We start from the raw sequence: 24,220 nt of genomic DNA, 5'->3' as shown, positions 1-24,220 counted from the left end.
CGAAAACCCAGAGTTCCTGAAAAGTGGCTATTTGCTACTACCCTCAACTTTCTGTTCATTATCTTGCATTTGATGCAGAATCTTGAACTTTGTGCCTCGCAGCACAAGTGGTGGTTGAAGACTCTGTGGTACATCCTCAAAGTAGGGAGTTATGTGGAGAGCATGTTCAGAAAGGTGGTCACACCACAGCTTATGGTCTTGAAGGCAAGCAGGGAGTAGGTGACCACCAGGCCATTCCAGAAGAACTAGCCAGGTGGTGCAGGATTTCCTCGGGGTCCTGCTCACAAATCAGGTTTCCATTTTGGCGACAGGTGGTTGTACTGCTTCCTCAAGAGTGTGCAGTCAGAGCCACTTTTGTGTTCTTTGTGAGTGGCTTGTGACTCGAGGTGGCACAGTGGCTCAGTTGTTAGCACTGCTGCCTCACAGCGCCAGGGCCCCCGTTCGATTCCAGCCTTGGGTGACTGCCTGTGTGAAGTTTGCGCATTCTCCCCGTGTTTGTGTGGGTTTCCTCTGGGTGCTCCGGTTTCCTCCCACAATCAAAAGATGTGTAGGTTAGGTGGATTGGCCACACTAAATTGCCCATAGTGTCCAGGGATGTGTAGGGTAGGTGCATTAGTCAGGAGCAAGTATACGATAATAGGGTAGGGGAATGGGTCTGGGTGGGTTACTGTTTGGAGGGTTGGTGTGGACTTGTTGGGAAGAGGGGCCTGTTTCCACACTGTAGGGATTCTATACAGAAAGGGAGGATGGAGTAGAAGGAGTGACAGCAAAAGGAGATTCATTATTTAGGGGATCAAACAGGTATTTCGGTGCTTTGATGTGACTCCAGGATGGTATGTTATCCCCTGGTGCCAAGATCCAGGATATTGCCATTCTTCTGAGGTAGGGAAAACAGCCAGAGGTCATGGTCCACGCAGTGATGTAGGTAGGAAGGGGAAATCATTGAATTGCTACGGTGTGGCAGCAGGCCATTCGGCCCATCAAGTCCACACCGATCTTCTGAAGAACATGACACCCAGACCCAATTACGATGCACTGCATTTCATGGCCAATCCACCTAGCCTGCACATCCCTGGACACTGGTCAGTTTAGTATGGCCAATCCACCTAGTCTGGACACTGGTCAGGTTAGCATGGCCAATCCACCTAGCCTGCACATCCCTGGACACTGGGCAGTTTAGCATGGCCAATCCACCTAGTCTGGACACTGGTCAGGTTAGCATGGCCAATCCACCTAACCTGCACATCCCTGGACACTGGTCAGTTTAGCATGGCCAATCCACCTAACCTGCACATCCCTGGACACTGGTCAGTTTAGCATGGCCAATCCACCTAACCTGCACATCCCTGGGCACTGGTCAGTTTAGTATGGCCAATCCACCTAGTCTGGACACTGGTCAGGTTAGCATGGCCAATCCACCTAGCCTGCACATCCCTGGACACTGGTCAGGTTAGCATGGCCAATCCACCTAACCTGCACATCCCTGGACACTGGTCAGTTTAGCATGGCCAATCCACCTAACCTGCACATCCCTGGGCACTGGTCAGTTTAGTATGGCCAATCCACCTAGTCTGGACACTGGTCAGGTTAGCATGGCCAATCCACCTAGCCTGCACATCCCTGGACACTGGTCAGTTTAGCATGGCCAATCCACCTAGCCTGCACATCCCTGGACACTGGGCAGTTTAGCATGGCCAATCCACCTAGCCTGCACATCCCTGGACACTGGTCAGTTTAGCATGGCCAATCCACCTAACCTGCACATCCCTGGGCACTGGTCAGTTTAGTATGGCCAATCCACCTAGTCTGGACACTGGTCAGGTTAGCATGGCCAGTCCACCTAACCTGCACATCTTTGACCCAGAGGAAACCCTCACAGAAGCAATCTACAACATAGGAAGGATATTAATAAACTGCAGAGGGTTCAGAAAATATGTTGCATGGAAGGGAGGATTTCAGTTACAAAAATAGGCTGGATAAGCTGGGACTTTTTTCACAGTTGAGGGGTGATCTTATGGAGGTTTATAAAATCGTGAGGAGAATAGATAAGGTGAATGACAAAGGTCTTTTCCCTTTGTGGGGGGAGTTCAAAACGAGGGGACATCTTTTTAAGGTGAGAGGAGCAAGATTTAAAAAGGACATGGGGGGCAACCTTTTTTACACAGTGAGTGGTTTGTGTGTGAAGTGATCTGCCAGAGGAAGTAGTGGGTGTAGTTACAGTCACAACATTTCAAAGGCATTCGGATAAGTTCATGAATAGGAAAGATTTGGAGGGATATGGGCCAAGAACAGGCAGATGGGACTAGTTTAGTTTGGGAACATGGTCAGAATGGACTGGTTGGACTGAAGGGTCTGTTTCTATACTGTAAGACTGTATGAGGAAGTTCAGTTGTGAGGATAGATTGAAGAAGTTGGGACTGTTCTCTTTGGAGAGAAGAAGGCTAAGAGGAGATTTAATAGAGGGTTTCAAAGTTATGAGCCACTGGATAGAATGGATAGCAAGAAACTGTTCCAACTTAGAGTCATAGAGATGTACAGCATGGAAACAGACCCTTCAGTCCAACCCGTCCATGCTGACCAGATATCCTAACCTAATCTAGTCCCACCTGCCAGGACCTGGCCTATATCCCTCCAAACCCTTCCCATTTGTATACCCATCCAAATGCCTCTTAAATGTTGCAATTGTAGCAGCCTCCACCACTTCCTCTGGCAGCTCATTCCATACACGTACCACCCTCTGCATGAAAAAATTGCCCCTTAGGTTCCATTTATATTTTTCCCTACTCACCCTAAACTTATACCCTCTAGTTCTGGACTCCCCCACCCCAGGGAGAAGACTTTGTCTATGTACCCTGTCCATTTCCCTCATGATTTTATAAACCTCTATAAGGTCACCCCTTAGCCCCTGACGCTCCAGGGAAAACAGCCCCAGCCTGTTCAGCCTCTCCCTATAACTCAAACCCTCCAACCCTGGCAACATCCTTGTAAATCTTTTCTGAATCCTTTCAAGTTTCACAACATCCTTCCAATACAAAGGGGACAGAATTGCATGCAATATTCCAAAAGTGGCCGAACCAATGTCCTGTACAGCTGCAACGTGACCTCAAAACTCAATGCTCTGATCAATAAAGGAAAGCATGCCAAACACCTTCTTCACTATCCTATCTACCTGCGATTCTACTTTCAAGGAGCTATGAACTTGCACTCCAAGGTCTCTTTGTTCAGCAACACCTCCTAGGACCTTACCATTAAGTATATAAGTCCTGCTAATATATGCTTTCCCAATATGCAGCACCTCGTATTTAACTGAATTAAACTCCATCTGTCACTTCTCAGCCCATTGGCCCATTTAATCAAGATCCCATTGTAATCTGAAGTAGCCTTCTTCTCTGTCCACTACACCTCCAATTTTGGTGTCGTCTGCAAACTTACTAACTATACCTCAATATGTTCATATCCAAATCATATATATAAATGATGAAAAGTAGAGGACTCAGCACTGATCCTTGTGGCACACCACTGGTCACAGGCCTCCAGTCTGAAAAACTACCTTCCACCACCATCCTCTGTCTTCTACCTTTGAGCCAGTTCTGCATCCAAATGGCTAGTTCTCCCTGTATTTCATGAAATCTAACCTTGCTAACCAGTCTCCAACAGGGAACCTTATCAAACGTCTTACTGGCATCCATATAGATCACATCTACCACTCTGCCCTCATCAATCCTGTTTGTTACTTTCTCAAAAAACTCAATCAAATTCGTGAGACATGATTTCCCATGTACAAAGCCATGTTGACTATCCCTAATCAGTCCTTGCCTTTCCAAATACATGTAAATCCTGTCCCTCAGGATTCTCTCCAACAACTTGCCCACCAGCAATGTCAGGCTCACTGGTCTATAGTTCCCTGGCTTTTCCTTACCACCTTTCTTAAACAGTGGCACCACGTTAGCCAACCTCCAGTCTTCTGGCACCTCACCTGTGACTAAACAAGAATGAGAGGGTATAGACTTAAAGTGATTTACAAAAAGAGCAATGTGATGTTCACACAGAAAGTAGTTAGGGTGTGGAATGCCTGAAAATACGATGGAAGCATTTTCAACTGAGGCATTCAAAAGGACATTAAATGGTTATTTGGAAAGAAATAATGTGAAAAATGGGGAAAAGACGAGAGAGTGGCATGAGGTAATGATGCTCATTTGAAGACATGGTGAATGGAATGGCCTGCTCCTTTACTGTAATAATTCCGTGATTTTTAAAATATAAACTAGGATGTTGTCAAATACCTTTCAAAAGCCTTTTTACACATTGACCTTTCTTCCATCAGAAACTGTTTCATCCTATCAGGGGTCATAGTCTATAGATAAGGTCAGGAGAAATTTGTTCACCGCGACAGTGGAAGCCTATGGAAACCATTGTCACAGAAAGCATTAGAGACCAAACATTAAATGTTTTTAAGAATTAAGACATAGTTCTGAGGTGAAAGGAATCAACGGGTACCAGGAAAAAAACAGGAATAGGGACTGAGCTTGATGATCAGCTGTGATCGTACTGAATGCAGGAGGAAGCTTGAAGGGCCAAATGGTCTACTCCTGCTCCCATTTTCAATGTTAATTAACTTTACCAAAACCATTTATTGATCTTGAACACCATTGTCAAATATTCACTTAACCTTCTCTGGTCTGAGGGATAGTCTCTAGTCTCTTCAAGTAACTTAACTTCCTCATCACTGATATTATTCACTCACTAATCCTCTCCGTTCTCTCAACCAAAAGCTTAATGACATTAATTAGATAGCTCCTCTGTATTTTTCTATTCAGTCCATTATTAATGCTACCTTTACATTGGTAACATGCTCTTCTTCAGTGAAGACAGGTGCAAAGTACTCATTCAGTACCACAGCTCCTACAAGCCGAGGTTCCTTTTATTGATCCTTTCCCTTACCAGCCCCAACATTCCTTTGATTACAGGTTTATGTTTAGAAAAGTGTTCCTTTTTGAATTAGCTGTCCAGGGAAAACTCTGGACCAGGAGAACAGAGTGGTAAAATTTGTTGTCAATTCTCTTTCATTTAAAATGGCTCTTGTTTTATTGTAGGAGACTACTTGAGCAATGTTGTGATGCACAACGGCTGTTTGCTGTGACAAAGTTGAACTCACCCTTGGGAAAGAATCTCAGGTTTGATGGAGAGTTCCTCTACTCACTTGCTGTCAACAATGAAATCTTCTCCATGTTTCCACAGGTTAATAATGCTTTGACTTCAGTCCTAACCTTAGTCTCAATGGGTGCATGAAAAAGCAATGAACCAGGAACTAAAGTAGATGTGAAAACTTTACATATTGACAATGATGAAGGTTATTGAAGTTTGCGAAACAAAATGGTCAGAGACATGTTTTAATATGGCCAATAGGGCACGATTCTTCCTATAGTGTAAAACAGGCTTTAACCAAATGAAAATATGGGAATCTTAACTAGTCTTGTGCATGAAACATTTTAAACTGGTGTAGTTGCATATTAAGGCCTGGTATATTGTATAAGGGTTTTAATTCTTGTAACGTGCATGTAAGATCTTTATCATGGCGTAATCTTTGAAGGATATTGAAGCAAAACTAATCTTTTGTAAAGCCAGTAGTCTAAGAAATTGAGTGAAAAGCTCCCAGACCTTAAAGGTCAAAGGCAACTAAAGACTTGGAAGGGGGCAGGCTGAATCCAATAATTGAAAGCAGCTCTCTTTGTTGCTAGGATACACCATTCCAGTTGCCGCTGAAAAAGTGTTCGGTTGTGGGAAATGGCGGAATTTTGAAGGAGAGTAATTGTGGCAGTCGGATCGACAAGGCAGATTTTGTCATGCGGTAAGAGACCATTTTAATGATCTTTGTCTGCGGTTAAGTAACTCCTGCTGTTGAGTTTCACCTCAAAGGCTTTCTGTGTTTTGTCTGCTGCACACCATAGTGTTGGCTCTGTTATAAATACTCCACGCTGAACCACAATGTCGGTCCTCCTGAATTAAAATAACAATGAAAGAATCTAGTCAGAGAGATTGGGGAGGACTGTTTCATTGGCATGAAGCCTGATAAAGTCTGCACTTGTCTAGTATCTTCTGTTTTTACTTTTAATATCTGTAATGTACTGTGAGACACTGAAAATCTGACATTAAATAAAATTTATTGGTAATATTCAGTCAGTACTTGTTGGCAAAAAGCAGAGTTAACATTTTAAGTCAATGAGCTTTCATCAGAGCTGGTGAAAAAGAACGTTTGAAGCAAATGTAGAGACAGGGAAGAGGATGGAATTTCTGTGATAGAGTACCAGACTGAAGAGATTAAATGCTGACTGGGATGATATGCAAGGAAACAGATGGTAGTTATAGGGTGAGTAATAAAACACAAGATGGGTCCGTGTGGGCTTTAAATAGGAAAGCAGAAACATTGTTGAGAGTTGGATTTCAGAAATATGGAATCAATTTTTCTTGTTCCAAATTGTTGAACTCATTGTTGAATCTGGAAAGCTTTTAACTACCTGATCAAAAGATGCAGGCTGTTTCTTGAGCTACTGTCTTTGTGGTGATTAAAGGGGTATGGAAGAGGCCAAGTTCAGGGAAGTCAGAATTGGTATCAGGAAATGATTGAAAGTGACAAGTGACCTTAACATCAGAGTCGTGCTCCTGGGTTAAGTGGAATTGTTTAACCTGCATTCCTGATTTTAATGATTTGTGTTTTTTTTTTAAGAATGGCCTATTTTCTATAACTGTTGTACCGTTCTGTAGAGTATGGGGGAGGTAGGTTCAGTTGAGTCATTCAAGAGGGAATTGTGTTCTTATTAGAACAAGAGAATGTAAGGGGGGGAGGCAGGTGCCTTGCTGTTTGGAGAGCCAGCATCAACAAGATGGGTGGATTAACCTCCTGTGCTGTACCAATGCTGAGTGGTTTGTGCCCTGATTCACCTTGACTGCATGTAAATGGCCTCCATATTCCTCTTGTCACAGAAACATAGAAAATAGGTGCAGGAGTCAGCCATTCAGTTCTTCAAACCTGCAACATCCCACATTCACTGGCCACTAACAGCCTGGAAATTTGTAAATATCTTCCTGTATTTTGTTGCAGTCCTCCTCTGTGTTAACCATATTCCTCAATTAGATGTGATCCACATATTTAAGAATTGTAAAATTCACAAGTCCAAATTATGTTGTATAGAGAGAGAGAGAGAGAGAGAGAGAGAGCAAGCAATTTCCTGCCAGTATGAGTAACTTTTTTTGTAGTGATTGTAACAAGGTCAGCCAGGTAGACCTCATAGAATATGAGTTCCCTGATTGGGGCTGTTAATCTGGTCCAATCATGGAGCCCTGGCTGACAGATATACACAGGAGGGTCAGAGATTCTCCTCACTCTGAGAGGTAGCTCTGAGGGAGCTGGATGAGTGTCTGGGTCTCTCCACGTATAAATAAAGGGTGACTTGGTGATGGGATACCGACCTCTGTGGAGTTGTTTCAATCTTTACCTCCTACCTTCAGTTTGCTGTTTTGTAATCAGTTTATCATGTGTAACTTGTGCCTGACTCCATATTCTCTGACCATAGACATGTATCCACAATGTGGTACCTCAGGTAAACTCTTTTTTTTCACTTTTGACTGGACAAATATATTAGTTTTTACAATATCCCTTATAAAAACACACAGTTTTAGCTTTGATTTTCTACTTTGCATGATGAGAGTTATCAGGCAATGGATAATTTTGTTTCAGTTTTTTTTTGCCTCCCTGTTCCAGTTCTTGCCTCTCCCCAGGAAGGAGGAAATGATTTGTAATTTAAAGTCACGTATCAGTGGGCTAGCTTTGCTCTGATCAGAAAGTTGCCCGTTCAAGCCTCATTCTAGAGATCTCAGTATAAAAGCCCGGCTTATCCTTTCGTTGCAGTGCTGGGGGGGGGTTGCATTGTAGGAGGTGCTGTCTTCCACATGGAATTGTGTAGTGATGGTGTGTGTACGGTCTCAGTTGGGTGTAGAGTACCCTATGGCACTGTTTGGAAGAAGAGTCATTGCAGCATAGAAAATGGCTGTTCTCTGAATGGTGTCTCTCTGGAGACTAATCCAGTCAGTCCTCTTTCCCTGGCCTATGTCTGTAGTGCAGCAAGATTACTCTCTTCAAATGCCGGTCCATTTTCTGTGTAATAACTGATTGCCTCTGCTTCTACCGTGCTCACCTGCAGGAGGTCCCAGTCATTGTCACTCACTGTTCTTTCTCATATTCTCCTCTGCATTTCTTGCATATATAACTGTGTTCCCTAGCCCTCGTACAGTCAGCTACTGTTTTCTTTGTTCATCTCGCCAATACCTCTCACAATCTTGTCCAATTCTATCAGAATGTCCCTCAACCCCATTTTCTCCAAGAAGAATAGCCAGACTTTCCAAGCTTACTTCATAGATAAGCCCTACATCCTGAAGCCATTCTGGTGAATCTCCACTGCGCCCTCCTGAAGGGCATTGTGGGTCTACCCGCAGCGCATGGACTACAGTGGTTCAAGAAAGCAGCTCACCACCACCGTCTCCAGGGCAACTAGGAATGGGCAGTAAGTGCTGGCCCAGCAATGATGCCCATGTCCTGTGAATGAATATAAAGAAAACTCAATGGTCCCATTGGATCATTTCCAATCACCTTTAGACAGGAAATTGTGGGTTCAAGCCCCATCCACTCTCAGCACTTGACTTGATTTCATTTAGATTGGATTTATTATTGTCATATGTACTGTGATACAGTGAAAAGAATTGTTTTGCGTGCTAACCAGACAAATTATACCTTACAAAGTACATCAGGGTAATATTACAGAATGCTGAATATAGCATTACAGCTATAGGAAGGTGCAGAGAAAGAGAAGAGACGAGAGGTCTGTTCATAAGTCGGATAACAGCAGAAAAGAAACTGTTCTTAAATCTGTTGATAAGAGGTTTCAAGCTTTTGGATTGTCTGTCCGATGGAAGGGGGTGGAAGAGAGTGTAACCAGGCTGGGAGGGGTCTTTGATAATGGTGGTTGCTTTCCAGAGGCAGCTGGAAATGTAGTGGGAGTCAATGGAAAAAAACCAGGTCTGTGTGATGGAGTGGGCTGCGTTCACAAATCTCTAATTTCTTGTGATCTTGGGCAGAGCAGTCAAACATTGAGGTTGACACTGAGCACTAACTAACACAGATCCCGGAAGATTTCCCACTGTGAACACACATATGCTCCCATATATCCATACATAATTTCAATGGGAGTTATATTTTCTGCAGGGTTTTCCTCCCCATCAATCCCCGCTGGTGATTCCTAACCAGTCCCCGGACTGTCCCACACAGTGACTGCTCCCCGGTCTGTCCCACACAGAGGCTGGTCCCAGTCTGTCCCACACAGTGACTGCACCTTGGTCTGTCCCACACAGTGACTGCTCCCCAGTCTGTCCCACACAGTGACTGCTCCCTGGTCTGTCCCACACACAGGCTGGTCCCAGTCTGTCCCACACAGAGACTGGTCCCGGTCTGTCCCACACAGAGACTGGTCCCGGTCTGTCCCACACAGAGACTGGTCCCGGTCTGTCCCACACAGAGGCTGGTCCCAGTCAGTCCCACACAGAGACTGGTCCTCGTCTGTCCCACACAGTGACTGGTCCCTGGTCTGTCCCACAAAGAGACTGCTCCCCCGTCTGTCACACACAGTGACTGGTCCCTGGTCTGTCCCACACAAAGACTGGTCCCGATCTGTCCCACACAGAAATTGATCCCCGGTCTGTCCCATACAGAGACTGCTCCCCGGTCTGTCCCACACAGAAATTTATCCCCGGTCTGTCTCATACAGAGACTGCTCCCCGGTCTGTCACACACAGACGCCGGTCCCGGTCTGTTTCACACAGAGACTGTCCCCGGTCTGTCCGCACAGAGGCTGGACCCCAGTCTGTCCCACACAGAGAGTGGTCCCCAGACTGTCCCACACAGAAATTGATCCCCGGTCGGTCCCAAATAGAGACTGGTCCCCAGTCTGTCCCACACAGAGAGTGGTCCTCAGTCTGTCCCACACAGAGACTGGCCCCAGTCTGTCCCACACAGAGACTGGTCCCAGACTGTCCCTCACAGAGGCTGGACCCCAGTCTATCCCACACAGAGACTGGTCCCTGGTCGGTCCCGCACAGAGACTGGTTCCCGGTCTGTCCCACACAGAGACTGGTCCCCAGTCTGTCCCACACAGAGAGTGGTCCCCAGTCTGTCCCACACAGAGACTGGCCCCAGTCTGTCCCACACAGAGACTGGTCCCGGACTGTCCCACACAGAGACTGGTCCCCGGTCTGTCCCACATAGAGACTGCTCCCCAGTCTGTCCCACATAGAAACTGGTCCCGGTCTGTCCCACACAGAGACTGGTCCCCAGTCTGTCCCACACAGAGACTGCTCCCCAGTCTGTCCCACACAGAGACTGCTCCCTGGTCTGTCCCACACAGAGACTGGTCCCCAGTCTGTCCCACACAGAGACTGCTCCCTGGTCTGTCCCACACAGAGACTGCTCCCTGGTCTGTCCCAGACAGAAACTGCTCCCCGGTCTGTCCCACACAGAGACTGATCCCTGGTGTGTCCCACACAAAGACTGGTCTCTGGTCTGTTCCACACAGAGACTGCTCCCCGGTCTGTCCCGCACAGAGACTGGTCCCGGTCTGTCCCACACAGTGACTGGTCCCTGGTCTGTCCCACACAAAGACTGGTCCCGATCTGTCCCACACAAAGACTGGTCCCCGGTCTATCCCACACAGAAATTGATCCCCGGTCTGTCCCATACAGAGACTGCTCCCCGGTCTGTCCCACACAGAAATTTATCCCCGGTCTGTCTCATACAGAGACTGCTCCCCGGTCTGTCACACACAGACGCCGGTCCCGGTCTGTTTCACACAGAGACTGTCCCCGGTCTGTCCGCACAGAGGCTGGACCCCAGTCTGTCCCACACAGAGAGTGGTCCCCAGACTGTCCCACACAGAAATTGATCCCCGGTCGGTCCCAAATAGAGACTGGTCCCCAGTCTGTCCCACACAGAGAGTGGTCCTCAGTCTGTCCCACACAGAGACTGGCCCCAGTCTGTCCCACACAGAGACTGGTCCCAGACTGTCCCTCACAGAGGCTGGACCCCAGTCTATCCCACACAGAGACTGGTCCCTGGTCGGTCCCGCACAGAGACTGGTTCCCGGTCTGTCCCACACAGAGAGTGGTCCCCAGTCTGTCCCACACAGAGAGTGGTCCCCAGTCTGTCCCACACAGAGACTGGCCCCAGTCTGTCCCACACAGAGACTGGTCCCGGACTGTCCCACACAGAGACTGGTCCCCGGTCTGTCCCACATAGAGACTGCTCCCCAGTCTGTCCCACATAGAAACTGATCCCGGTCTGTCCCACACAGAGACTGCTCCCTGGTCTGTCCCACACAGAGACTGCTCCCTGGTCTGTCCCAGACAGAAACTGGTCCCCGGTCTGTCCCACACAGTGACTGCTCCCCAGTCTGTCCCACACAGAGACTGCTCCCTGGTCTGTCCCACACAGAGACTGCTCCCTGGTCTGTCCCAGACAGAAACTGGTCCCCGGTCTGTCCCACACAGAGACTGATCCCGGTCTTTCCCACACAGAGACTGCTCCCTGGTCTGTCCCACACAGAGACTGGTCCCGGTCTTTCCCACACAGAGACTGCTCCCTGGTCTGTCCCACACAGAGACTGGTCCCCAGTCTGTCCCACACAGAGACTGGTCCCGGTCTGTCCCACACAGAGACTGCTCCCCAGTCTGTCCCACACAGAGACTGCTCCCTGGTCTGTCCCACACAGAGACTGGTCCCCAGTTTGTCCCACATAGAGACTGGTCCCGGTCTGTCCCACACAGAGACTGCTCCCCGGTCTGTCCCACACAGAGACTGGTCCCTGGTGTGTCCCACACAAAGACTGGTCTCTGGTCTGTTCCACACAGAGACTGCTCCCCGGTCTGTCCCGCACAGAGACTGGTCCCGGTCTGTCCCACACAGTGACTGGTCCCCAGTCTGTCCCACATAGAGACTGGTCCCCAGTCTGTCCCACATAGAGACTGCTCCCCGGTCTGTCACACACAGAGACTGGTCCCGGTCTGTCCCAAACAGTGACTGGTCCCCAGTCTGTCCCACATAGAGACTGGTCCCCAGTCTGTCCCACACAGAGACTGCTCCCTGGTCTGTCCCAAACAGAAACTGGTCCCCGGTCTGTCACACACAGAGACTGGTCCCGGTCTGTCCCACACAGAGACTGCTCCCCAGTCTGTCCCACACAGAGACTGCTCCCTGGTCTGTCCCACACAGAGACTGCTCCCTGGTCTGTCCCAGACAGAAACTGGTCCCCGGTCTGTCCCACACAGAGACTGCTCCCCGGTCTGTCCCACACAGTAATTGATCCCCGGTCTGACCCATACAGAGACTTCTCCCCGGTCTGTCACACACAGACGCCGGTCCCGGTCTGTTTCACACAGAGACTGTCCCCGGTCTGTCCGCACAGAGGCTGGATCCCAGTCTGTCCCACACAGAGAGTGGTCCCCAGACTGTCCCACACAGAAATTGATCCCCGGTCGGTCCCAAATAGAGACTGGTCCCCAGTCTGTCCCACACAGAGAGTGGTCCTCAGTCTGTCCCACACAGAGACTGGCCCCAGTCTGTCCCACACAGAGACTGGTCCCAGACTGTCCCACACAGAGGCTGGACCCCAGTCTATCCCACACAGAGACTGGTCCCTGGTCGGTCCCGCACAGAGACTGGTTCCCGGTCTGTCCCACACAGAGACTGGTCCCCAGTCTGTCCCACACAGAGACTGGCCCCAGTCTGTCCCACATAGAGACTGGTCCCGGACTGTCCCACACAGAGGCTGGACCCCGGTCTGTCCCACACAGAGACTGCTCCCCGGTCTGTCCCACACAGTGACTGGTCCCCGGTCTGTCCCGCATAGAGACTGGTCCCCGGTCTGTCCCACATAGAAACTGCTCCCCGGTCTGTCCCACACAGAGACTGCTCCCCGGTCTGTCCCACACAGTGACTGCTCTCCGGTCTGTCCCACACAGAGACTGCTCCCTGGTCTGTCCCACACAGAGACTGGTCCCCAGTCTGTCCCACACAGAGACTGGTCCCCGGTCTGTCCCACACAGTGACTGTTCCCCAGTCTGTCCCACACAGAGACTGCTCCCTGGTCTGTCCCACACAGAGACTGCTCCCCGGTCTGTCCCACACAGTGACTGTTCCCCAGTCTGTCCCACACAGAGACTGCTCCCTGGTCTGTCCCACACAGAGACTGCTCCCTGGTCTGTCCCAAACAGAAACTGGTCCCCGGTCTGTCCCACACAGAGACTGGTCCCGGTCTTTCCCACACAGAGACTGCTCCCTGGTCTGTCCCACACAGAGACTGGTCCCGGTCGTTCCCACACAGAGACTGCTCCCTGGTCTGTCCCACACAGAGACTGGTCCCGGTCTGTCCCACACAGAGACTGCTCCCCGGTCTGTCCCACACAGAGACTGGTCCCGGTCTGTCCCACACAGAGACTGCTCCCCGGTCTGTCCCACACAGAGACTGGTCCCGGTCTTTCCCACACAGAGACTGCTCCCTGGTCTGTCCCACACAGAGACTGGTCCCCAGTCTGTCCCACATAGAGACTGCTCCCCGGTCTGTCCCACATAGAGACTGGTCCCGGTCTGTCCCACACAGAGACTGCTCCCCGGTCTGTCCCACACAGTGACTGGTCCCTGGTGTGTCCCACACAGAGACTGGTCTCTGGTCTGTTCCACACAGAGACTGCTCCCCGGTCTGTCCCGCACAGAGACTGGTCCCAGTCTGTCCCACACAGTGACTGGTCGCGGTCTGTCCCACATAGAGACTGCTCCCCAGTCTGTCCTGCACAGAGACTGGTCCCGGTCTGTCCCACACAGTGACTGGTCCCCAGTCTGTCCCACATAGAGACTGGTCCCCAGTCTGTCCCACATAGAGACTGCTCCCCGGTCTGTCACACACAGAGACTGGTCCCGGTCTGTCCCACACAGATGCTCCCTGGTCTGTCCCACACAGAGACTGCTCCCTGGTCTGTCCCAGACAGAAACTGGTCCCCGGTCTGTCCCACACAGAGACTGCTCCCCGGTCTGTCCCACACAGAAATTGATCCCCGGTCTGTCTCATACAGAGACTTCTCCCCGGTCTGTCACACACAGACGCCGGTCCCGGTCTGTTTCACACAGAGACTGTCCCCGGTCTCTCCGCACAGAGGCTGGACCCCAGTCTGTCCCACACAGAGAGTGGTCCCCAGACTGTCCCACACAGAAATTGATCCCCGGTCTGTCCCACACAGTGACTGGTCCCGGTCTGTCCCACACAGAGACTGCTCCCCGGTCTGTCCCGCACAGAGACTGGTCCCGGTCTGTCCCACACAGTGACTGGTCCCGGTCTGTCCCACATAGAGACTGCTCCCCAGTCTGTCCTGCACAGAGACTGGTCCCGGTCTGTCCCACACAGAGACTGGTCCCCAGTCTGTCCCACATAGAGACTGGTCCCCAGTTTGTCCCACATAGAGACTGCTCCCCGGTCTGTCACACACAGAAACTGGTCCCGGTCTGTCCCACCCAGTGACTGGTCCCGGTCTGTCCCACACAGAGACTGCTCCCCAGTCTGTCCCACACAGAGACTGGTCCCCAGTCAGTCCCACACAGAGACTGGTCCCGGTCTGTCCCACACAGAGACTGCTCCCCGGTCTGTCCCACCCAGAGACTGGTCCCGGTCTGTCCCACACAGAGACTGGTCCCCGGTCTGTCCGACACAGTGACTGGTCCCCAGTCTGTCCCGCACAGAGACTGGTCCCGGTCTGTCCCACACAGAGACTGGTCCCCAGTCTGTCCCACATAGAGACTGGTCCCCAGTCTGTCCCACATAGAGACTGCTCCCCGGTCTGTCACACACAGAGACTGGTCCCGGTCTGTCCCACACAGAGACTGGTCCCGGTCTTTCCCAGACAGAAACTGGTCCCCAGTCTGTCCCACACAGAGACTGGTCCCGGTCTGTCCCACACAGTGACTGGTCCCGGTCTGCCCCACACAGAGACTGGTCCCCGGTCTGTCCGACACAGTGACTGGTCCCCAGTCAGTCCCACACAGAGACTGGTCCCCGGTCTGTCCCACACAGTGACTGGTCCCCAGTCTGTCCCACACAGTGACTGGTCCCGGTCTGTCCCACACAGGGACTGGTCCCCGGTCTGTCCCACACAGAGACTGGTCCCCAGTCTGTCCCACACAGAGACTGGTCCCGGTCTGTCCCACACAGTGACTGGTCCCGGTCTGTCCCACACAGTGACTGGTCCCGGTCTGTCCCACATAGAGACTGGTCCTGGTCTGTCCCACACAGAGGCTGGTCCCGGTCTGTCCCACACAGAGACTGGTCCCGGTCTGTCCCACACAGAGGCTGGTCCCGGTCTGTCCCACACAGAGACTGGTCCCCAGTCTGTCCCACACAGAGACTGCTCCCCGGTCTGTCCCACACAGAGACTGCTCCCCGGTCTGTCCCATACAGTGACTGGTCCCTGGTCTGTCCCACACAGAGACTGCTCCCCGGTCTGTCCCACACAGAGACTGGTCCCGGTCTGTCCCAAACAGACCTTCTCCTTTGTCTGCGTCCTGGTGGTATTCTTCGTCTAGCCCTCCCCTGCAATGACAGGTTTCTCAGAGGAGAGAGAATCTTCTACTTTCTGAAATTACGATTGTTTGTAGAGGTCGGGTATAGCCATTGAGCTTCTAGCACATCCTGTTAGAAAATGTCCCTCAGCCAGGGTTAGTGAGGAATTAACCTTATGCCAGGTCCCTCAATGGCACTGCCGTGAGAATCCCCCCATTGTGATAAAAGCAGTGGGCAGAGCCAACAGGGAGCTGTATTCCTTGAATGAGCTGGTGACATCAGGACACATTCAATACCCCGACTTTGACAGCCTGACATTCTATCTGTTACTATGAATTCTCCGGCTATTTCGCTCTCTGACTTATCTGATTTCTAAATTTATCCATTCATGGCACTGGAGTGCTACTCCAATATTTATTACCCCATCCCTAGAGAAGGTGATAGTGGAACATCCACAGTGCAGTTAAGAGGTCTTTGACCCAGTGACAATGAAGGGCCTAGTCCCGAAACCAGATGGTGTGTGGGACTTGGAAGGGAACTTGTAGAGGTTGCTGTCCCTATGCGTCTATTGTTTTTATCTTTCTGGTGTCTGTCTAGAGCCTGTGGATTTGGGAGATTGTACAAAACATCTTTTATATGGCACGCACTGTGCATGGCTTATTCAAAGTGATGGACGTGTTGCTGATGGAACAATTTGCTTTATTCTTGAGGGTTTGCTGTTTAAATTGCTGTTTTGAGAGTATCTCAGTCTTGAGCTGTAATTGTACTTTGTGTTCCATTTAATCTGAGTGCACTGATTAATTGAGTCTGATGGCATTAATTAATTCTCTGACAGCCACGGCTCAATAGACAACACTCTCACCTCTGAGGCATAGAGTTCCCCTCCTGAAACCTGAGCACAAGAATTAGGGTGGCTTAGTAGTCAGCACCAAGGACCCTGAGGAAATTGTCTGTGTTGAGTTTGCATGATCTTCCCGTCTCTGTGTGGGTTTCCTCCCACAGTCCAATGATGTGCAGGTTAGATGGATTGGCCATGGGAAATGCAGGGTGACGGAGAGAGGGTAAGAAGCGGATCTGCGTGGGATGCTGTTTGGATGATCAGTATGGGCTGAATGGCCTGCTTCCACACCCTAGGAATTCTTTGAATCATAGCCAGCCATTGCTTTGCTGAGTTTAGGGCACACTGAGGCCTTAAACAAAAGCTCTCTTTGTCTTTTCCAGTTGGTGTTAGGATCCCATGGCCTATTTAAAAGAAGACTATTGCTGATATCCTGACCAATACTTATTCATCAACCAACAGTAGAAACTGCATGATCTGGTCATTATCACATGGTTGTGTGTGGGAGCTGCTGTGTAATAATGGACTTCTGAGTTAGGGTGCAATGTGATTGCATTTCTAAAGTACTTCATTGATTGTAAAGGCTTTAAGATGACCTCTCGTTATCCGAAGCAAGTTATTGAAGGCAAGTCTTTCCTTTTGACTTCCACTACATTCTGAATGCATCAGAATAAACCTAAATGGATATTTTTACTTGAGTATTGCTAGTCACAGAGTCATACAGCACAGAAACAGGCCTTCCAGTCCAACTAGGTAAAAACAATGACTGCAGATGGCTTTTGCCCGAAACGTCGATTTCGAAGCTCTTTGGATGCTGCCTGAACTGCTGTGCTCTTCCAGTCCAACTAGCCCACACTGACCATGTTCCCAAACTAAACTAGCCCTGCCTGCCTGCGTTTGGCCCATATCCTTCCAAACCTTTAATACTTATCCAAATATCTTTGAAATGTTGTAACTATGCCTACATCCACCATTTTGTCTAGCAGTTCATTCCACATGCGAACCACTCTCTGTTAAAAAAAATTGCCCCTCGTGTCCTTTTTAAGTCTTTCTCCTCCCACCTTAAAAAGGTGCCCCCTAGTTTTGAACTGCCCCACCTTAAGGAAAAGACCCTCATCATTCACCTTATCTGTGCCCCTCAGGATTTTATAAACCTCAATAAGTTCATCCCTCAACCTCCTAAGCTCCAGTGAAAAAAGCATCAGCCTATTTTTATCTCATTTCTGGCAACATCCTGGTAAATCTTTTCTGAACCCTCTCCAGTTTAATAACACCCTTCCTCTGACGGGACAACTCAACGATACACAGTATTCCAGAGGAAGCCTTAACAACATCCTGTACAACCTCAACAAGACTTTTGCAGTGTCAAAGACTTTCACACTTTTTCATCGATCTCCATCGAACTGATTGTAAAATATGAAGGTCAACATTGTGAAGTAAAATCAAGAGAAGTTTTCATTACGATAAATCTTGATCCCAGGCTCCTGGACTGTTTAAAGAATCAGCAGATGCTGCTACCGTCAAACTGATTGTAAAATATGAAGGTCAACATTGTGAAGTAAAATCAAGAGAAGTTTTCATTACGATAAATCTTGACCCCAGGCTCCTGGACTGTTTAAAGAATCAGCAGATGCTGCTAGGTCAAGATGATGTCTTAGGTCTCTTGGAAGACTCAGATAGATGGACAAGTGTATTTGAGCTTATCTAGTCATCTCGAAACTAACTTGTCTACATAATTTATTACATCAAGGCCATTTAGATTAGATTCTTTACAGTGTGGAAACAGGCCCTTCGGCCCAACAAGTCCACACTGACCTTCCAAAGAGTAACCCACCCAGACCCATTTCCCTCTGACTAATGCACCAAACACTATGGGCAATTTAGCTTGGCCAAACCACCTGACCTGCACATCTTTGGACTGTGGGAGGAAACCGGAGCACCCGGAGGAAACCTACGCAGACACAGGGAGAATGTGCAAACTCCACACAGATGGTCACCCAAGGCTGGAATTGAACCTGGGACACCGGTGCTGTGAGGATGCAGTGCTAACCACTGAACCACTGTGTATAAATTAATATATTTGAAAATTATTCTAAATTTAGAGCGTAAAGTTGTACAGCACAGAAACAGACCCTTCGGTCCATCTTGTCCATGCCGATCAGATATCCTAAATTAATCTAGTCCCATTTGTCAGCATTTTGCCCATGTCCCTGTATATCCTTCCTATTCAGATACATATCCAGATGCCTTTTGAATGTTGTAATTGTACCAGCCTCCACCATTTCCTCTGGTTGCACATTCCGTACATTCACTACCCTCTGAGTGAAAAAGTTGCCCGTCAGGTCATTTTTAAATCTTTCTCACCTGAAACCTATGTCTTCTAGTTTTGGACTCCCCCACCCCAGGGAAAATACTTTGTTTGTTTATCCTATCCATGCCCCTCATGGTTTTATAAACCTCTATGAGGTCATCCCTTAGCTTTTGATGTTCCAGGGAAAACAGCCCCAGCCTATTCAGCCTCTCCCAATAGCTCAAATCCTCCAACTCTGGCAGCATCCCTGTAAATCTTTTCTGAACTCTTTCAAGTTTCACTACATCTTTCCTAGAGCAGGGAGACTAGAATTGAACACAGTTTTCCAAACGTGGCCTAATCAATGTCCTGGCATCCCAACTCTTATATCGATGCTCTGACCAATAAAGGAGAACATACTAAATGCTACCTTCACTATCCTGTCTACCTGTGACAATTTTCAAGGAGCTATGAACCTGCACTCCCAAGGTTTCTTTGTTCAGCATCACACCCCAGGATGTCAGCATTAAGTCTTTAATTCCTGCTCTGATTTGATTTTCCAAAATACAGCACCTCACATTTATCTAAATTAAATCCCATCTGCCTCCCCTTGGCCCACTAGCATATCTGATCAAGATCCCGTTGTACTCTGAGGTGACCTTTCATCCTATGTTCACATCCAAATAACTTATATAAATAAATGTAGGCCTCAATTGTCGTAGAACATAGAACAGTACAGCACATAAACAGGCCCTTCGGCCCACCATGTTTGCGCTGACCATGAGGCTATTCTAAACTAATTCCACTTGTCTACATATAGTCCATATACCACTACTCCCTGCCTGTTCATGTGTCTGTCTGAATGCTTCTTTCCTAATCTTTGCTAATGTATCTGTTTCTATCGCCTTCCTTAATTCCAGGCACCTCCTACTCTCTGTTTTTAAAAAAAGTGCCTTAAGCTAATCTGTCAAACTTTACCCCCTCAGCTTAAACCTGGTTAACATTTTCACCTGGAAAAAGACACTGACTATCCATTCTACCTTGCCTGTCATAATTTTATATACTTCTATCAGGTCGCTCCCTTGGCCTCTGATGCCCTAGTGAAAACAATCCAAGTTTGTCCAACCTCTCCTTATAGCTAATACACTCCATTCCAGGCAACATCCTGGTAAATCTCTTTTGTACCCTATCCAAAGCCCTCCACATTGGTCCTATGGTGTGGTGACTAGAACTGCGCACAATCGTCCAAAAATGGCCTGAATAATGTCTTATACAACTGCGACATGACTTGCCAACATTTATTCTCAATTCCCTGACCAATGAGGATAAGCATCCTTTACGCCTTCTTTACTACCTTGACCACTTGTATTGCCACTTTCCGAGAGTTATGGACTTGCATCCCAAGATCCATCTGTGGATATCAGTGCTTCCATGGGACCTGCCATTTACTGTACACTTGCCTCTTGCATTTGACCTCTTAGAATACATCACCTCACACTTGTCTGGTTTAATCTCCATCTGCCATTTCTCACCCAACGTTCCACCTGATCTACATCCTGCTGCGTCCTTTGAAAACCTTTCTCACTATTCACAGCTCCACCAATTTTCATGTTGTCTGCAAACCCACGAATCAGACCACCTATATTTTTGTCCAAGTCGTTTATATTTATTTCATAAAATAGAGGCCTCAGCATTGAACCTTGTGGAACACCACTGGTCACAGATCATCAGTCGGAAAAACACGCAACTATTGCTTAGTAGTAAAAGCTACTGTAACTTGTTTCCTAATAAAGTTGGGACTGTCTTGCATTGGTACCAGCTTGTGTGTGTATTGTGGGACTCTTGGGCAAGTTCATTGATAACATTCTGGTTGGAGTTGTGTGACATGTTTTAGGAGACACAGGCAACCTCTGACATATATAAGGAGGGACTAGAGAAAAACAACAACCCAATAGCCAGTGAAAGATAAAGGAATAGATATGTAAGTAGGTCAGGGAAAGATGTAAAAACAACCCTGACCTGCTTACATATCTGTTTCTCTATCTTTCACTGGCCGTTGGGAGGCCATCTAACCCTATCATAGTGATTGCGCCTTTCATATTCTTAAGTCCCATCCATAAGGCCTCGCTGGATGAGTCCTCCAAGATGTCCTCCCTTGGTACAGATTCTCTTCAATCAGTAATTCAACTCCCCAACCTCCTTTTGTGAAGGCCCTGTCTCAATTTTGTGCTGCAAATTTGGCAAGAATGTGATCACAGCTACAAGAGAGATTTTAAATGGGCTGAAAATGAATTGTAATTAGGTTATCAAGTATTTTAAATTAACAATTATGTAAAATAGGACAAGATATCTAATTTACCGATGGTGTCTGAAAGCTGGAACAGCACAACATTGTGAGGGGACACTCATCTGCATTATTATTTGGTTCTACTGTTGCTACCTTTCTTCTGTTATTGTCAGGTTCAGACAACGCATTTCCCTACTCTCAATATCAGGGCTACACCGAAGTAAAAACCCAGTCTACTATTCTGATATGTGGCCAGCTAACACCTTATTAATGGTCTGGATCAGAATGGGTCAATTTGCATTTGCGTTCTTTTACAAGAGGCAAGGGCTGGAAGAAGCCAGCAATGACACAATAGATAGTTTATAAGGTTATTTAGAGTAAGCACGAGTGGTCATAAATTCACTGCTTTTCATTTACTTCATTCATGTGATGGGGATGGGGATAGGCCAGCATTTACTGCTCATCTCAGAGGGCAGTGAAGAGCCAACCACATTGTTGTGGGTCTGGAATCACACGTTACCCAGGCAAACATGGCAATCTACTTTCCTAAAAGGCATTAGTGAACCAGATGGATTTTTCCAATCACTGGCAATCAATTCATGGTCCTCATTAGACTCTTAATTCCAGATTTTTATTGAACTCAAATTCCACAATCTGGGATTGGAATCCAGGACCCCCGGAATGTTACCTGGGTCTCTGGATCAGCAGCCCATTGATTAATACCATTAGGCTTCTTCATGTGAGGGTGGTGGAAGTAGAGACGATCATGGATTTTGAAAGGAAATTGGATGCCCATTGAAAGAAATCACTTGCAGAACAGTGGGCACTAAGGAGTAGAATGTGACTGATTTAATAAACCCTCAGAGAACCACTATGCTACATAGAAATGAGGACAAAGTTAAAATTCACATAACACCAAGATATAGTCCAACAGGTTTATTTGGAGGCACTAGGTTTCGAAACACTGTTCCTTCATTAGGTGGTTGTGGAGCATAATCATAGACTTTATAGCAACAGGATTGCAGTGTCATGAAATGTAATATTAAACAAATGTTGCTTAAGTCTTTCATCTTTTAGTGTAAGTTCTGGTTCCTTCGGAAAGAGTAGGCCATTCAATATGGTCCTGACTGATCCTCTAACTCATTGCCAAATTCCTGCTTTCTCCTCACATCCTCTGATGCCTTTAAAGTCTTCAAAAAGCCTTCTCTGTCTTGAATATATTCAGTGCCATGTCCTCCACAGCCATTAACGTGAATGGTCTCCATCTATGTATCTATATAATCCCTTTGTTTAACAGCACTGAAGCAGCTGGAGTGTGTACAACAACAAGTCAGGCCATACAAAAGCATTCAACTGTCCCATTCCAGTGGACGTGCTAAAGGCATGTTGACAGCGTCAGGCAGAGTGAGTAGGCTCTTTCGGAGTGTGTAGAAAAGGCTGCACATGTACCACATTGAAAGAAGAATTCTGCAGAAACTTTTACGATGTCACGCAACCTCAAAGTGGCTCCTAGCTTTTTGCAGTGCGGTCACTGTTGTGGTGTATGAGCTGATGCAGACCGTTTTTGCACATTGACCTACTACAAGCAGCATTGTCGTTTGTTCTTTGGTGATGTTGACTTGTAGCAGGGACAGGAATACGACATACCAGAGCTGCCAACAGCCAACATTGAAATGCATTCACTTGCAACAAGTTTATCGACTAAGATTTTGAATCAGATACTATTCATTTGTGCCATTGTCATGGACAGAATGTATGTTATTCCTCCCACTGTCTGTGATCAGTTTATTTTGTTTGGAAAGGGCATGACATTTCTTGTCCTTGTTGTATGTGTCTAATTAAATACTTCCACAGCAAGCATTGTTGATTTTAATGTGAGGGTTATTTATTCCCACCCACTGAATGTAAATTTAAAACACATCTCTCTCTCTCTCTCACACACACACACACACACACACACACATGCGCGAACCAAGGCAGTAGAATTGTACAAATTATAGTTAATCTAGTCTCTAGCTCATAGTCTTCATCTCTAAGTTCGCAATGAGGGCCACATAAAGTACAGGGTTTGTAGCAGTTGTGAGGATCTCTGTGGCTGCGTTTCGGGTAAATTGATTCTCTGCTGAACTTGAAGGTGGAACATTTTGGAGAGTCCTTGTGTTCATTTTGTGTTCATTGTTCTATCTCCAGCTTTCCAAGGTTGGGTGGGGGGGGGGTGGGGTGGTGGTGGGGGTGGGGTGGGGGGTGGGGGGGGGGGGGGGTGGGTGGGCGGTGGGATCATGCTGTTTATTACCTTAGCTGCTCGATGATTTGCATCTAATGAATACACTACTATCCACAGGTTCTGGCACTGACAATGCAATGAAAGGCAGGAGACCATGTAATAGAAACTACTGGAGTAACTCCAGGATCTGCCAACATCTGTGGAGACAGAACACAGAATTAACGTTTTGAGTCCAATAAGGTTCTTTTTTGGAACTAAGAGTGGCTGAAAAATTATGTTTTTTATCCTGTTAATGCATAAGGAGGAACAAGTGTAGGGTCCTAAGTAAAAGCCAAAGGGAGTGCACATTATGGAGAGGAGCGATATAGATGGATAGCCAGTGTTAATGGTTGGTGGGAATAGTAGAAATAAATCAAAGGCATGCAACCAAATCCCCACAATCTGGGATTGGAATCCAGGACTCCCGGAATGTTACCTGGGTCTCTGGATCAGCAGCCCATTGATAATACCATTAGGCCTCTTCATGTAAGGATGGTGGAAGTAGAGACAATCATGGATGGGAGGAGGGGGTGTGGGGGAGTGGGGGTTAGAGAGTTTAAAAGGGCAAAATAATCTAAGTAGCTCCGACTGCTAGATTCACAAGTGTCATCATGTCTGAACATAAAACAATGTGTAAAAGCCGTTCTCACCTTTTAACTTTAACAGAAATAAAACTGATTCAAGCTTCAGTTTATTTATGTAAGTGCAAAGATAGAGGAGAATCATCAGCAAAGTAAGGTTTTCTTTCGAACTTTATCATCAATCCAACTCTGTAGCTCTTTATTTTTTATTCACTCATGGGATGTGGGTCTTGCTCACTGAGCCCAGCATTTATTGTCCATCCCTAGTTGCCCTTGAGAAGGTGGGGGTGAGCTGCCTTCTTGAACCGCTGCAGTCC

At 47.7% G+C, this 24,220-nt stretch overlaps 1 protein-coding gene across 1 annotated transcript in view; it reads left to right on the top strand.

The window, feature by feature from the left end:
• st8sia1 (ST8 alpha-N-acetyl-neuraminide alpha-2,8-sialyltransferase 1) overlaps positions 1–24,220 on the top strand; it is a 92,280-nt gene that overhangs the window by 31,472 nt on the left and 36,588 nt on the right. Inside the window, exons 2-3 of the mRNA XM_072562272.1 lie at positions 5,094–5,238; positions 5,739–5,848. Coding sequence (XP_072418373.1) covers positions 5,094–5,238; positions 5,739–5,848 — 255 coding nt within the window. The remainder of the gene's footprint in view (positions 1–5,093; positions 5,239–5,738; positions 5,849–24,220) is intronic.

Source organism: Chiloscyllium punctatum, chromosome 44 (assembly GCF_047496795.1).
Source record: "Chiloscyllium punctatum isolate Juve2018m chromosome 44, sChiPun1.3, whole genome shotgun sequence".
In the NCBI taxonomy this organism is placed as follows: domain Eukaryota; kingdom Metazoa; phylum Chordata; class Chondrichthyes; order Orectolobiformes; family Hemiscylliidae; genus Chiloscyllium; species Chiloscyllium punctatum.
This window is presented reverse-complemented; position numbering and strand designations above follow the sequence as displayed.